General features: G+C 37.1%; 1 protein-coding gene across 6 annotated transcripts in view; it reads left to right on the forward strand.

The window, feature by feature from the left end:
- Positions 1 to 13086, forward strand: part of EML1 (EMAP like 1) — a 136246-nt gene that overhangs the window by 84454 nt on the left and 38706 nt on the right. For 2 of the 6 annotated variants that reach the window (XM_075711789.1, XM_075711786.1), the window contains exons 3-4: positions 186 to 318; positions 9063 to 9197. In XM_075711789.1, coding sequence (XP_075567904.1) covers positions 186 to 318; positions 9063 to 9197 — 268 coding nt within the window. Of the gene's footprint in view, positions 1 to 185; positions 319 to 584; positions 591 to 5643; positions 5695 to 5789; positions 5797 to 9062; positions 9198 to 13086 lie in introns of all 6 variants that reach the window. The other 4 variants (XM_075711785.1, XM_075711784.1, XM_075711783.1 and 1 more) reach the window with 4 other exon arrangements.

Below are 13086 nucleotides of genomic sequence, written 5' to 3' on the forward strand. Positions count from 1 at the left end.
GATATGATTATAAATAATAATAATAATATTATTCCTCCTTGTTAAAACCCCATTCTGTGGAGAATTTGGCAATAGTGAAACAAAAACGGGCTATTACACAGGTATTTTTAAATATTCTAATGTTGTTTGCCGGGGAAAAAAAAAGAAAATTAAAACAATTATTTCATCTTCTGCTTGTTTTACAGCAAGACCGCTCGTACAAACCCTGCCTTTAAGGACTACTGTTAATAATGGAACTGTGTTACCAAAGAAACCAAGTGGCTCTTTACCTTCCCCGTCAGGAACCAGAAAGGAAACTGTATCACCAGCAGCAAAAAGGTACTCATCTATCAGAAACATAATCATTAAATTGAGAAAACAGAGTATCTCCTCTTCTATGCTTTTAGATAGAGTTTTTCTTACTTGCAAGAAGCAATGGTCTAAATATTTAGTTCAGAAAGGAGAGATGGATTTCATTCTAAGAGGCTTTAAACTTATTTGGTCTAATTAGAATTAAGGTTATTACCGTGAATATTGAAAGAATGTGTAATGCTTGGTCTACTAGTTTGTGTTATTTTCTTGCTACTACAGTCTAGCATATAGAGGATAAAGCATTTCTACTGTGCTGTTGCATAACGTAAAAAGTAGTGCAAAGATGGACTACGTGTTTTATACATCTAGGTTATAAGGAATGCAATGGATCAGGTGCAGCAAGTTCAAGTTACATGTGACAGTTATTGTGGTGCTAATCTGCTGTATGATTTGTCTGTAAAAGATAATAGTGTGGGGCTTTTTTTTTTTTTTTCATATTTCTTTTGTGTGTCATCCTCAGCTTTTTGTAGTGATGATGCTGTCAACTCTGAGGAGGGCAAGTTGTGGAGATGAGAGCATTAACCTGCTAAGTTCTGAGGTCTTTTTTGTAAAGAGAATTTTTCCTTAAAGGGGAGATGGTGACTAAGGATATGCCTCTCTTTGTTACTGTGTTGAAGGGGACTGATTTTCCAGGAAACTCCAGGTTTTGTTACTGTAGAGAAGAGAGAAGCTATGCCGTGCACAATTAAAATTGGAAAATACCATATTTGTTTGTGTCACGCAAATGAACTCCTGCGAGCTCCTATGAACTGGGGCTCACTCCAGCTGTAGGTTTTGGCAGGTTGGCCTGAATCAGCCATTAAGATGAGGAAGGCAAATACTGTATAAACTGTTCCGTTATCAGAATTATGTTATCAGAATTTTGAAAATGGGTGAAAGAACATGCCTTTTAAAAAGGAAAATTTATTAGTGTTTAAAAAGGAGTAGTCTTATACGTGCTGAATTTTTGAAGAAATTTTATTCTTTACAACTTATTTTTTCTTCATAATTCTCATAATTTCATTCTCACTAATAAAGTTTCAAGTAATGATTATGAAACACATGAGAGAGCACAAGCATTGGCACACTTGTGTACAGAGGGTGTGATTCCCAAGTCTCTACACTCCACCTCTCACCTACAGCATAGGACTTTCTTCCCCAGAGTAGGGTGGGTGAAATGCAGGTCAAGATCATGCTTGTGCTTGCTCTATTCTGAGAGTCCTTTGCGTAATTCAGGCGGTCCATCAGGTATTGCCTGCAGCCTGGAGGCATTACCCTAGCTCAGGATCCCTGTAGGTAAGTGACACACTGCAGCCCTTCCACCTGACTCATCTGCAGCCTGGATACCCTGAGTGCCAGTGGGAAACTCCTTAGGGAGCATCCTTAGGGAGCATGTCTTGATTCCTGTATGAGAAAGTCTTCCACGGGATAGGCATTTAATGTTCTTTTATTATGCTTTATCCCTTCTCTTTGCTGCTGAGGCTAGACTGAAGGCGCTTTAAATATGCAGTATGAAAATGTATATTCAGTTTTGGAAAAGAAAAAAATACAAATGGGCAGTTTTGCTGAAACAGATGGACACTTACTAAGAGTGCTTAGGAGACCAGGGTTATTCTGTATCCTGAAAAAATCAGTTTTAAGTCCAGGTGCTGTGGAATTCCTGTTCCCTTCAAATGCTCTAAAATTCTGTATGGATTGTATTTAATATGCAAATTTTATTTTTTTATTGAATTATATTCAAGCATATTTCTATGTCTTGCCTATGAATATACTTCAACATGAAGAGTGTGGAATGGTAAGGACTTCACCAGTGAATTACTGTACAAAACTTTTTTAGGTAAATTAGTCTCTACTTTTCATAGCTTTTGATAATCAACCTTAAAATAACTGCTGAGATTTCATGGTTTTATAGTAAATCATGCTCCAAATATTCAATATTTAAGGTTGATGTATTAAGTGTTCCAAGCAGCTTACTTTCAAATATTCAAGTGGATGAATTCATTATGAACTCATTAATATGAATTCATTCATACTTTATATTTTAATGGACTCTCTTACATTCAGGAACTCTAAATGTTTATGCATAAAACAGTAATGGAAATATAGCAGCAAGATCAAATAGCTTTTTTTTTTTTAAGGGGTAGGACTTGTTTATTTGTGTTGAGAAGCTTCACTTGGTGTTGAACAGTTTACAGATGGTGTGTAATTTAATAATTTTTTCAGTTCTGCTTTTTTGTCATGGTTTTATAGTTCTCTTTTCATATAAAGTGATTCTAAAACTGCTACTACTTTTAATATGTTTCCTATACAATACTTTTAATAAATACTTTTCCTATACAATACTTTAAATACTTTTCCTATACAATATAAGTACAGAACTGAAAGATCTGAATTTTTTTCAAAATGTGAAAAAGTAAAATTTGAAAAGTGAAAATTAAAAAAAATAAGGAAAGAAAAAATTCATTTTTTCTGAATCTTCTTTTAAACCTTTGCTCTGCTGTGTTGAATTACAAATATCTGCTAGGGTTACTATATTAGAAAGATATAATCTTCAATTTTTTTCTTGCCTATGACCTTATATTCAAAAGAGTCCCTCCCAAGTGGTTTACTGAACATAGTTATGAAAAGGTGGATAACAAATAAATAACTTCTGATTCCTCCATTCTCTGATGCTTTCACAATTTAGGTTAGGAAATGTATGATACCCAGTTGAAATTACGTCAGTCTGTCCTGTGAAACAGTATGTCATGCATATTTGTATAAATACATGCAAATAATCTCCATGGGGACCAAGTGTGTATCCATACATTCCACTGCTTAGAAATAGATGTACTTATTGATATGTCTGCAGACACAATCTCATTTCATACAATAGCTGTATTTATATACGTTGGTTAACTCATTTGAAGCCATAGTTTGTTACATGGTTTATCTGCCTTACTGGATTACCAAGGAGATGTGGTTCAGAGTTCACTACATTTTCTGATTTCCCATTTAATATTTGAAATGGAAATGACTTCTTCTGGCAGGAATATAAAATTGGGGGTAATAAAACAGGCTCGAGGCTGAAATGGTGGAACGAGCAGACCTTTATTTGAGTTCTGCCACATATTCTCTCAATGACTTTATGCAAATCATTTAACCTCTACGCATATTGGTTTTCCATATGTAAAATGTGTATCTCTGGATATCAGTACGTTGTTATAGGGCCTAATGTGATAATTAGATCCAGATCTTGTGAAGTGTTGAGTAACCTCAATTGACTCTGACTTCAATTAGAATCGAGGGCACCAAACCCCGCTTCAGCGTTCAGGTCTCATAGTCAACACCCAATTACCCAAGGTAAGGAAGGAATGAAATAACCTGGAGAGAGCAAATGCACAGATACAGAACATAGGTCAACTGAATTACAAAAGTATATGGTGGTAATACAGTGCAAGATAGAAAGCCTGATGATGCTGGTGATACTGGGCCCAAATATTCTGGTCCAGCACCAACAGGCGCTGCTGCGCTCAGGTGATGGGTGCTGTGTGAACACAGCTCGGCGACTTCCAGGTGCAAGCAGGCTGATGTAGAGCCGCAGTCATTTTGTGATGGGCTGGGTAATCACCTGACACAGATAATCAAGAATCACCTGCTTTCGTAAAGAGCTTCCAAGTTGTCTTCGCAAAAAGCCTTTGCTCAGAGCGTCGATTTTAAAATTAATATATTTACTACTTCTATGCTGTGGAAGTGTAGGAGCTATTTCAAGTACCAGCTTTTTGAACGCTGCCGTATTTTTGTTCTGAACTTTGTACATAGAGTAATTATTTGAAATTTTCATTCAGAATAAGATGAGTTTAGTGTATCGTGAGCAGAACTTTCCCTTCCCCCTGCACTCTTCCTTTCAGATGTAATGTGGCTTGAAGTTCACTGCTTAACACCAAATTTGTCTTTGGAATTTGGCCAGCACACAGTAGTAATGTTTTGTGTTCCCTATTAAAAACTAGGGTTTTGTGACTCATCTAGGATAGCTTTGTTTCCAAGACTTGAGGGGGAAAAAGGGAAAAAAAAAAAAAAAAAAAAGAAAAGTAAGGGAGGAGAATGCAGACAGTACCTTTCCCAGTAGGGATGCTGCTGCAGGCTGCAGGCTAGCACATATTTTGCCTTTCAAAAGGAGACAATCAGTCATTCTTTCTCCCCCAGCAGATTGCAAAGTATTATAATGGTGCAAAACTCTGACAATACAGATCAAAAGGAAGAGGCTGGAACAAAGAAAACATAAAGAGCTTTGTTTGTAGGGAGAATAAAATACTTTAATATGATAAATTCCTGTTCGTCTAAAGTCTAAACACATGGCCCCTAGGAAATTGTTCAGTCGCCTGGAATTGATGTTCTGCGTTCTGTTCTGGGGGCAGCGATGGTTTGTAACTGGCACACACACAAAGTCTGTATCAAACCTTCAATTAAGTCTTCTATGTAACACTTGACTCTCAAAGAAAATGTTTTAAAATAAACCAAATATAAATTAAAGAAGAAATCCCTCTCCATTGAACTTCAAGTGGCAGAACTGTTATGCCACTTCACTATATATCTCTAAAAATTAAAGTTATTAGTGCATTTTGCTCAAAGGCATAATGAAATTAAAGTCATATGTTATTCTTGAATTTATTCTAATTGATTTAAATGAGGGTCAGAAAGAGTGCTAGACAAGTTTCAAAATATTATTAATATCATCAGTTACTAAGAGCATTATGTGCTACTTTTTGGTTTATTTTATTGAAAAAGTTTTAATTTAATTTTTTTCCCACAGATTTTGGTAATTAAATATATATATATTTTTTTTTTTTTTAAATTTTGGCCAGATTTGTTCACCACAATTCAGTAATGCAACCATCTGGAACATTCATGCTATGCAGTGGTATATGTATGCATATATGAGGATTTATTTTCTTGTCTTTAATGTTGCTTTTTTAATAGTCTTTGTCTTCTAGCTAGATCATCTGTCTTGTTTCTTCAGATAGCCTCTTTGATTTCCTTTCTTTTTTTTTTCTTTTTGAGTCACTTTAGAAATGGTCAGTGTATTGGAGCATTGCTGAGATTTTTGTCATTCAAAGATACATTGGTGTTCTTAAATGTATGGTTTGAAATGATCAAACATCTAACTGAGTCAATAAGCACTGTGTTGTTTCCTCTTGCATGTGACTTCATATCTTGAAAGCATGCAATTATGTCTTTTAATGTAAGTTTGTTTTAAATGTCTTGTTTCCACATTTTATTGTTGCATTCACTTTTTATTCTGCTTTGTTTACGCACCTCTCAATCTGGATTAAGCAGGTCTGTGAATCTTCTCAATGCATGCAAACTGAAAAAGCCTGCTCTAAGGTGAGGGATCCTTAATAGCTTTGTAGTGTTGAAGCTCAGTTGTTTTTCCTTTCCGTTTCGGTTCAACACATAGAAAGTGGCTGTTCTAGTACAAGCATTAATGTGGTAGAATTGTAATTATTAATAATTTCAGTTATGGTCTCTGCATTATCTTGTGCTAACATAATTTTTATTGTAGGGGTGTTTCATTAGACCACATTTCTGTTTTAAACAAGCTAAATATTGTGTTACCAAATGTTATCTTTTTAAATAATTGAAAATGTTCTCCTTTCATATCACTAATGTGGAAGCCAAATTCTGGAATCCGGTTATACTCTTACAAACCTGTAAGTTAAATGAATATTTTCTATCATATTAAATTCCTCCTCAGGTGACAGTGTATCTGCTGTAGCCATGGATATAGTCACTGGTGTTTAACACTATAGCTACCGAAATGTGTATACCCCAAAACTGAGTTAATATAATGGAGTTATAATCCTCTTTTCCAATCACCTGCTAATACTTCTCACTGGGCTTTTTTTTGTTGTTGAAAGTTTAAAATAAAATTTGTGAGAAGATAGCATTGCTAATTAGTTAAAGCAGTAATGGGTGTAAGCTAAAAGAGTTTACAAGAACTTTGTTCCTGTGGTAAAAGTAGTTTTTATACTGATATGAAACCTCATTATTCAGAATGAAGATAGCATTACACTTCTAAGCTTTAGTCCCACCCATTCATTTTTTATCCATCAGCTCATCTTTTGAATGTTGATAGCTATAAAAATAAAACCCCAAGCAACATTAAAATTAGTTTAAAATTGATTCTGTAACTTAAATTTTTTCTAACATTAGTATAATTTGGTGATTTCCTTAATTCAATTTCAGTGTAGGCTGATATTGCCTCTTTTCCTTAACCAGGAAAAGATGCCAAAATAAATGTTTGATCCTGCAAAATCACAGAGAGAGGATGTTTTTGCAAGTACTGTATGTAAAGTAGTGGAAGCGCTCATGTTAATGAAGATATTTTATGTGGGGTAAACATATTCAGTATCAAGGTTTTATTTTTTTTAACTGGAGTAGTATTAAATTGGATGATGTTATGAGATACAGGGAGAACACTTAAATGTTGACAGTATATTATTTAATTTACTAGAGGAGGTTTTTTTCATGCATTTGACATTGAGATGACTTGGATAATGTTAGGCTAGTGTAGGAGACACTTCTGAAATGAAGACAAAATTAAATTCTTTTTACTGCCTTTTCCCTTCTCCTATGAATGTATTTTGTTCTGTGCCTGTGTGTAACTGCATTCTGCTTACTCTCTTACATCGCTCTCTCCACAGAAATGGTATTTTTTTTTTTTAATTTCAGCTTAATCGTTTGAATCGTGCTTGTTTTTAATACAAAAACGCAGCACTGAACATCTGTTCTACCATCGCATGTTCCAGAAAGTTTTTGTCAAGCTACCTGAGATGCATCTTAACACGCATCTGCTCTGCGGAGCTCCCCCTGGATGGGTGCTTCCGTCCTTTCGGAAGAGCAGTTGCTTTGCAGAAAGACTCGGGTTCAGTTGTTCCCATTGTTTCTGTAACGGAGCCTCAGCTGAGGTGTTGAAACGTTCCCCTCCTCGCTGGTAAAAAGACATGAGGGAGCAGGAATTTTTTTTTTTTTTTTTTTTTTTTTTAAAAAAAGCATATCAATGGTGGTGTAAAGTTGATAAGCTGAATATTTTTGATCAGACAGAAAAGTCTGTCTCGTTTCCTTTAGTTATGAAGAGCCAATGCCTCTCTTACACCACACACAAAGTGGGACAGAGCCTGAGGAGCTGCCTGAGATACAGGGCAGGGGTAGTTGCTAGGGGCTGATGGGGAGGTTCGGAGTGGTCCTCAAGGATGCTTGAGATGAGCCTTGTGGTAAGCAGAGCATCCCTGGAGGTGGTGTGGAGGTCAAGGGCGAGCTGGCTGGGGATGGTGAAAGGGATGACTGGGAGGAGACTGGGCCTTGAAGGAGCAAGAACAGAACTGAAGTTTTCACGGAGGGAGGGAGCTTGTGGTTGGGATTTGGGTAGAGGGGTGTGAGCTTGAAAGCAGTCATTGGTGTCCACAGCTTCTGGGGTGAGAGAGCTGCTGAAGGTGTTCATTTAGTTATGGGCATGTTATGGGTAAAGGGGACGTTTCCATTCCGCTCTTTGGAGGAGAGAAAACAGCACAGGACTGGGGTGTGGGGGAAATGACACCCTGACAGCGAGTCCTGTCATTCAGCCACTGCCGTGGGCGTGATTCCTGCCTCAGTACAAGTAATGCTGCCTGTGCCTCTCTGCACAGGGAGTGCAGCAAAGTGAAAAGCATCGCCCAGCTAAGGGCTCACCTTTAGCTGCTCCCTCTCCTGCTAGGAAGCACTGCTTTAGGGAGAAGTGCTTTGGACTAACAAATAACCACAAGAGTTTGTCTCCTATAGACCAGCGGGGTTAGCTCAGTTGGTTAGAGCGTGGTGCTAATAACACCAAGTTCACAGGTTCAATCCCTGCTCACTGCAGGGGGGTTGGGCTAGATGGTCTCTCAAGGTCCCTTCCAACCCAAAGCATTCTATGATTCTATTAAGTGTAAGCTCTGAGTGGGCTTCTCTTAACTTACTAAGTAATACTGCTTATGTTTTGGCTCACGTTTTTCCATCAGAGGGAGATGGGTGTCTAAGGGGTGCCGTAAAGTCATACAAGAGCTCCTTGATAGCTATCTTGGCAGGAAGGATGGTTGAAGAGTGAGAGAATAAGGCAGGCTTTAAGCCTTTGAGAAACCCCTTGTTGGGGATGTGGGGAATCTAATCTATTCATACATGTAAGTAGGAAGCATATATTTTTGATAAGCTAACAAAAAATGCAGGCTAGCTCACCATTAATTGCACTTTGGGGTATGTTAAACCTAGCTTTGAAGCACAGAATAATTGATACTGAATGAAGACACAAAGTTAGCTTGCTGATGCTCAAATTTTGACCTACTTTTCACATTCTCTGTAGTCTGACTGGAGGTGTCAGGTAATACTCTTTCTCTTTAAATCTTTCACTTTTTATTAAGAGATTCCAAAATTCCACAAGTGTGGAGTGGTAGTCAGAGATTTTAAATGTGGCCTGGAAAATAGATATTGCAACTTACTCTATATACTGGTTTAGCCCATCTTCTATTTTATGATTAAGGAAAAAACAGTATGTTTACTGTTGCACCAGGTACTCAGCAAAACTCTTATGTAGGCTCTTTAACAAATCAAATTATGATTAAAAACAAAGTTGTGGTTATTTTTAGGGTCAGCATTCTGCTTGATATGTTTCTCAAAAATATTTGTCATAGATGTACGTGCTTTTACAAGTGCCACTGTTAAATTGCTCCTTTTTTTATTAGCACTGTTAAGAGAACCAGTTCGGCTGAGCGTGTGTCCCCAGGTGGTCGGAGGGAAAGCTATGGAGATTCCAAAGGGAGTCGCAACCGCACTGGATCCACCAGCAGTTCATCTAGTGGTAAAAAGAACAGTGAAAGGTAATGTTATCTAAATATCTATCTCCTTTCTCTGCCTACTGCCCTAATAATGAAATTAATTTCTTTAGTGAAATTAGTTTCTCTAGTTTAGCAAATATTGGGAGGGTTTTTTTTTTTAAAAAAAAGCTCCAACAGTTGGACAAAAATATATTTTAAAACATTTCAAATAAAACAGGTTTGCAAATTTAGATTAAATTTTTTTGTCTTATTTCCAAACCATAGACAATGTGAGAACCTTGAGTTGCCCAGAAAAGTTTGTAATTATTAAACATACCTTTTGCATTATCTTAGTGGTTCCCTTTGGTGTTCAAGGTCCTGGATGTGGTGCGTTGACCCAAACTGGCAGCTAAGCACCACACAGCCACTCACTCACTCTCCCCCAGCAGGATGGGGAAAGAGACTAGGAAGAGCAAAAGTGAGAAAACTCATAGGTCAAGATAAAGGCAGTTTAATAAATTAAGGAAAGAGGAAGAAAAAACAAAGTAAGTGATGGAAAGGCAATCACTCACCAACCTCCCACGTGTAGACTGTTGCCCAACCAGTCTCTGAGCAATGGCTGCCTCAGTCCGAGGGTCAGATTAATGAGAAGTGGAGGGAGAGGCTGACATGCAAATGCTATCCAAAGCAGCAGAATAAAGTGATGCCTGTCTCTGTGTATCTCTGATGATGCTTCTCTGTACTGCTGACAGTCTTGTCCAAGGGTTTCAGTCTCAGGATGGTCTTGAACAAATAGCCGATTCATTGATGCTTGTGGCGAAGTCACTGTATTGCTCAACTGATTCTTTCCTATATTTCTTAGATAGATTTTAGTCTTGGCCATTTCACTTCACCTGTCCTATTCCAGTTTTCCGCCACCAAAAAGTGGTGTTGATAGTACTGTTTCACTATCTCACAGACCATAGAAATGCTAATGAAGATCACATAATAACATAATTTACCTGCTCTGTATGGGCATCAGTGCCATCATAGGAGTTGCTGGGTTGCTCATGAGCCGATAGTATGGCACAAAAAATCCCTTCCTTTTTATCCTTTCAGCATCTTTACTTGATGTAAGGAGTGACTGAGGTTGCTGTGTACTAATAGACAGCCTAAATACAGGTGATGAAATGATTAATAGTTTGTTTCCTGGCTTATCTTTTCAGCTATGAAGCAAGACAGCAAGTGTGCAAAGTTTATGAAACTCGTGAGGGGCTTAGAAAATTATGGGAATAATGAAAAAAATTAAGAATACCATCGGAAAAAAGGTTATAAAATTGTAACCAAAGAAGACATAATTAAATATTTACATAAACTAAAAATTTAGCTGGCGTCAAATTTTCTTGGCAATGTACATCTATGCATGAGGAAATGGCCTCAAGCTGCATCAGAGGAGGTTTAGATTGGTTATTAGGAGAAATTTCTTTACTGAAAGATTGGTCAAGCATTGGAACAGGCTGCCCAGAGAGGTGGTGAAGTCACCATCCCTGGAGGTGTTCAAAAAACAGGTAGACATGGCACTTTGGGACATGGTTTAGTAGGCATGGTGGTGTTGGGTTGACAGTTGGACTGATGATCTTAGAGATCCTTTCCAACCTTAATGATTCCTACTTTTATTTTAATTATAAACCAAACCAGCCACCAAGCCAGGAAATATGAAATTAATTATTACTCTCCCCTTAATTGTTTTAGTGGTGGACTTGGTAGTGTTAGGTTAATGGTTGGGCTGGATGATCTTAAAGGTCTTTTCCAACCTAAATGATTCTATGTGAATGAGGTTTTTATAAGCTGACAGAATTCTGCAGGACTGGGCCTTCTGGCACTTCTGGAAATTTGACTTTATCTCAGCATATGGGTTTTTTTAAAAATTTTTTTGTAAAATATCTATAAACAACAGATAGCCTTTGGGGAATGTATTTTGAACAAATGAGAATGCTGCAATGGTGCTGAATAGAAGTGGGTTTGGTTTCGTTCACAAGATTTTTGTACTTCACTTTAAAAGACTGAAATATAATTGCAAAAAAAAAAAAACCCCAAAACCAAACAACCCTATAGCAATGAACTCTTTAAATAATCCCTAAATAAATACTATTTTTGAGAGAAAAAACAATCGTTTATTGGATTGCTTAGGAGCCACCTGTCTTTCTGCCTGTGCAGCCTTGGACAAAATTGTTACTAAACATCTCAGACCCTTCTAGCACAGAGAATGTATACCTTGATATAGCTGGTAGAATACCACTGAAGCAGAAAACCAAATCTCAACACTCTTAGGAACAAGTGAGCCTGAAAGTTTTGAAAGGCAAAACTAAGCAAAAAATTAACAACCAGTGAAGGGACTGCTGAGAACATAAAAGCTTGCTCTTAGTTGAAGCTGGAAGTTCTATAACATGTTGCAATAGTGCATAACTTCATACAGCTACATTGTCTCGGTGAATTCATTGACAAGGAGCTGCTGTTTTCTGTATTGATCTATTGAAGCTGATACGTTTTTCTAAGGCTGAGTTTTTACTTTTTATTTTGCATATATGTATAACTTCCTGCTCTATGGCACGTGTCAAATTACAGCAATAGCCCTTACGTTGTGGCCTCATTAATTAAAAAAACTCCACCTTATATAAACAAAACAAATTTCTTATGGAAACTTTTTGTTAAAAATTTAAATTTCTGTAATTAGATGGGAAGACTTTTCTTTCTGGAATGTGAGGAGGAAGTACAACTACCAATAGTGAAATGTCATTACTTTTCCAATTAACTGTAGTTTTTCAAAAAAGTTTCAACAAACATATGATGATTCCGCAGTGTCCTTTCTCTATGTATTTTATCCATTTTTTTGGACAAAAAAATTCAAGTTCCCAAAAGGTGAATTCTGCATACATTGTGCAGTCAAAGATAAACCTGTCAAAATCTAAGTACAGGGCTTTGCAAAATCTGTTTTTTTAAGATATCCCTGAGTTTCTGCTACCTGCATAAGGTGATAATTATCTGAAATCAGTTTTATATTAAAGCTACTGAGGAAATAAGGTGAGATTATTAATCAGGTTGTTGTTCATTTAAATTAAGGAAAGGTATTACTTCAAGCAGCTACATAGAGGTACTGTGCACTTGAAAAACGGATTCCAAAGTAGCTGAGAAATAAAAACATTATGACCTAATTAATGGTTGTCTGCAAAATTGGTTTTTTTCTGCTCTAAAGTTGATCACAGTACTTGAGATGCACTTTTAATTTTTTCATACTATTCTAACAGAAACCCAGTTGTTCTGTCATTCTGCAGTTTTTAGGCCACAAAGGGTTGAGCAACAGCATTGGTCAGAAATCATGTACTTTAGACTCGGGGAGGAGGTCTGGCACACAAGTGATGCAATGCTTAAATAACGTGCAAGTCTCCTAAGGAATTAATCAAGAGTGAGTGTTAGATTGCTTTAGCTGGAGCTAGTGATATTGGTGTCACTATAAGAACAATCATTGTATGGTTAGAGAGTTTTCCCTGATTTCTGTCACATGCAGCCTGAAGGTGTTCAGCACCACAGCTCTCACCTCCTTGACGAGTGTCCTTACCCTGTGGAAGAGGCTGGCTAAAGACTTGTTTCATGCTTCTTGTTGAAGCTGGGTCACCGTGCAAAATATGAAGCAAGAGTCATGGGACTAGAAGAAAAATGAGTGTGATTTTGTACACTGGGGGCTAAGGCTGTCCTCCTAAAGCTAACTGTATGTTTGAAAGAGTGAAGAAGAGGTTGTTACTTAACTGTCCACTCACAACCTTATTATTTGTACCATTGACCTTTATGGGTCCCTTCTAACTTGAGATATTCTCTGATTCTATGTCTAGTCTGTAGATGAAGCTTCAAGCAGAATGCATGTCAGGAATTTAAAGAAGCAATTGTGAGATTATTGTTTTTCAAGGTATATAGGGTT

The sequence above is a fragment of the Pelecanus crispus genome, chromosome 6, assembly GCF_030463565.1.
Source record: "Pelecanus crispus isolate bPelCri1 chromosome 6, bPelCri1.pri, whole genome shotgun sequence".
Lineage (NCBI taxonomy): Eukaryota > Metazoa > Chordata > Aves > Pelecaniformes > Pelecanidae > Pelecanus > Pelecanus crispus.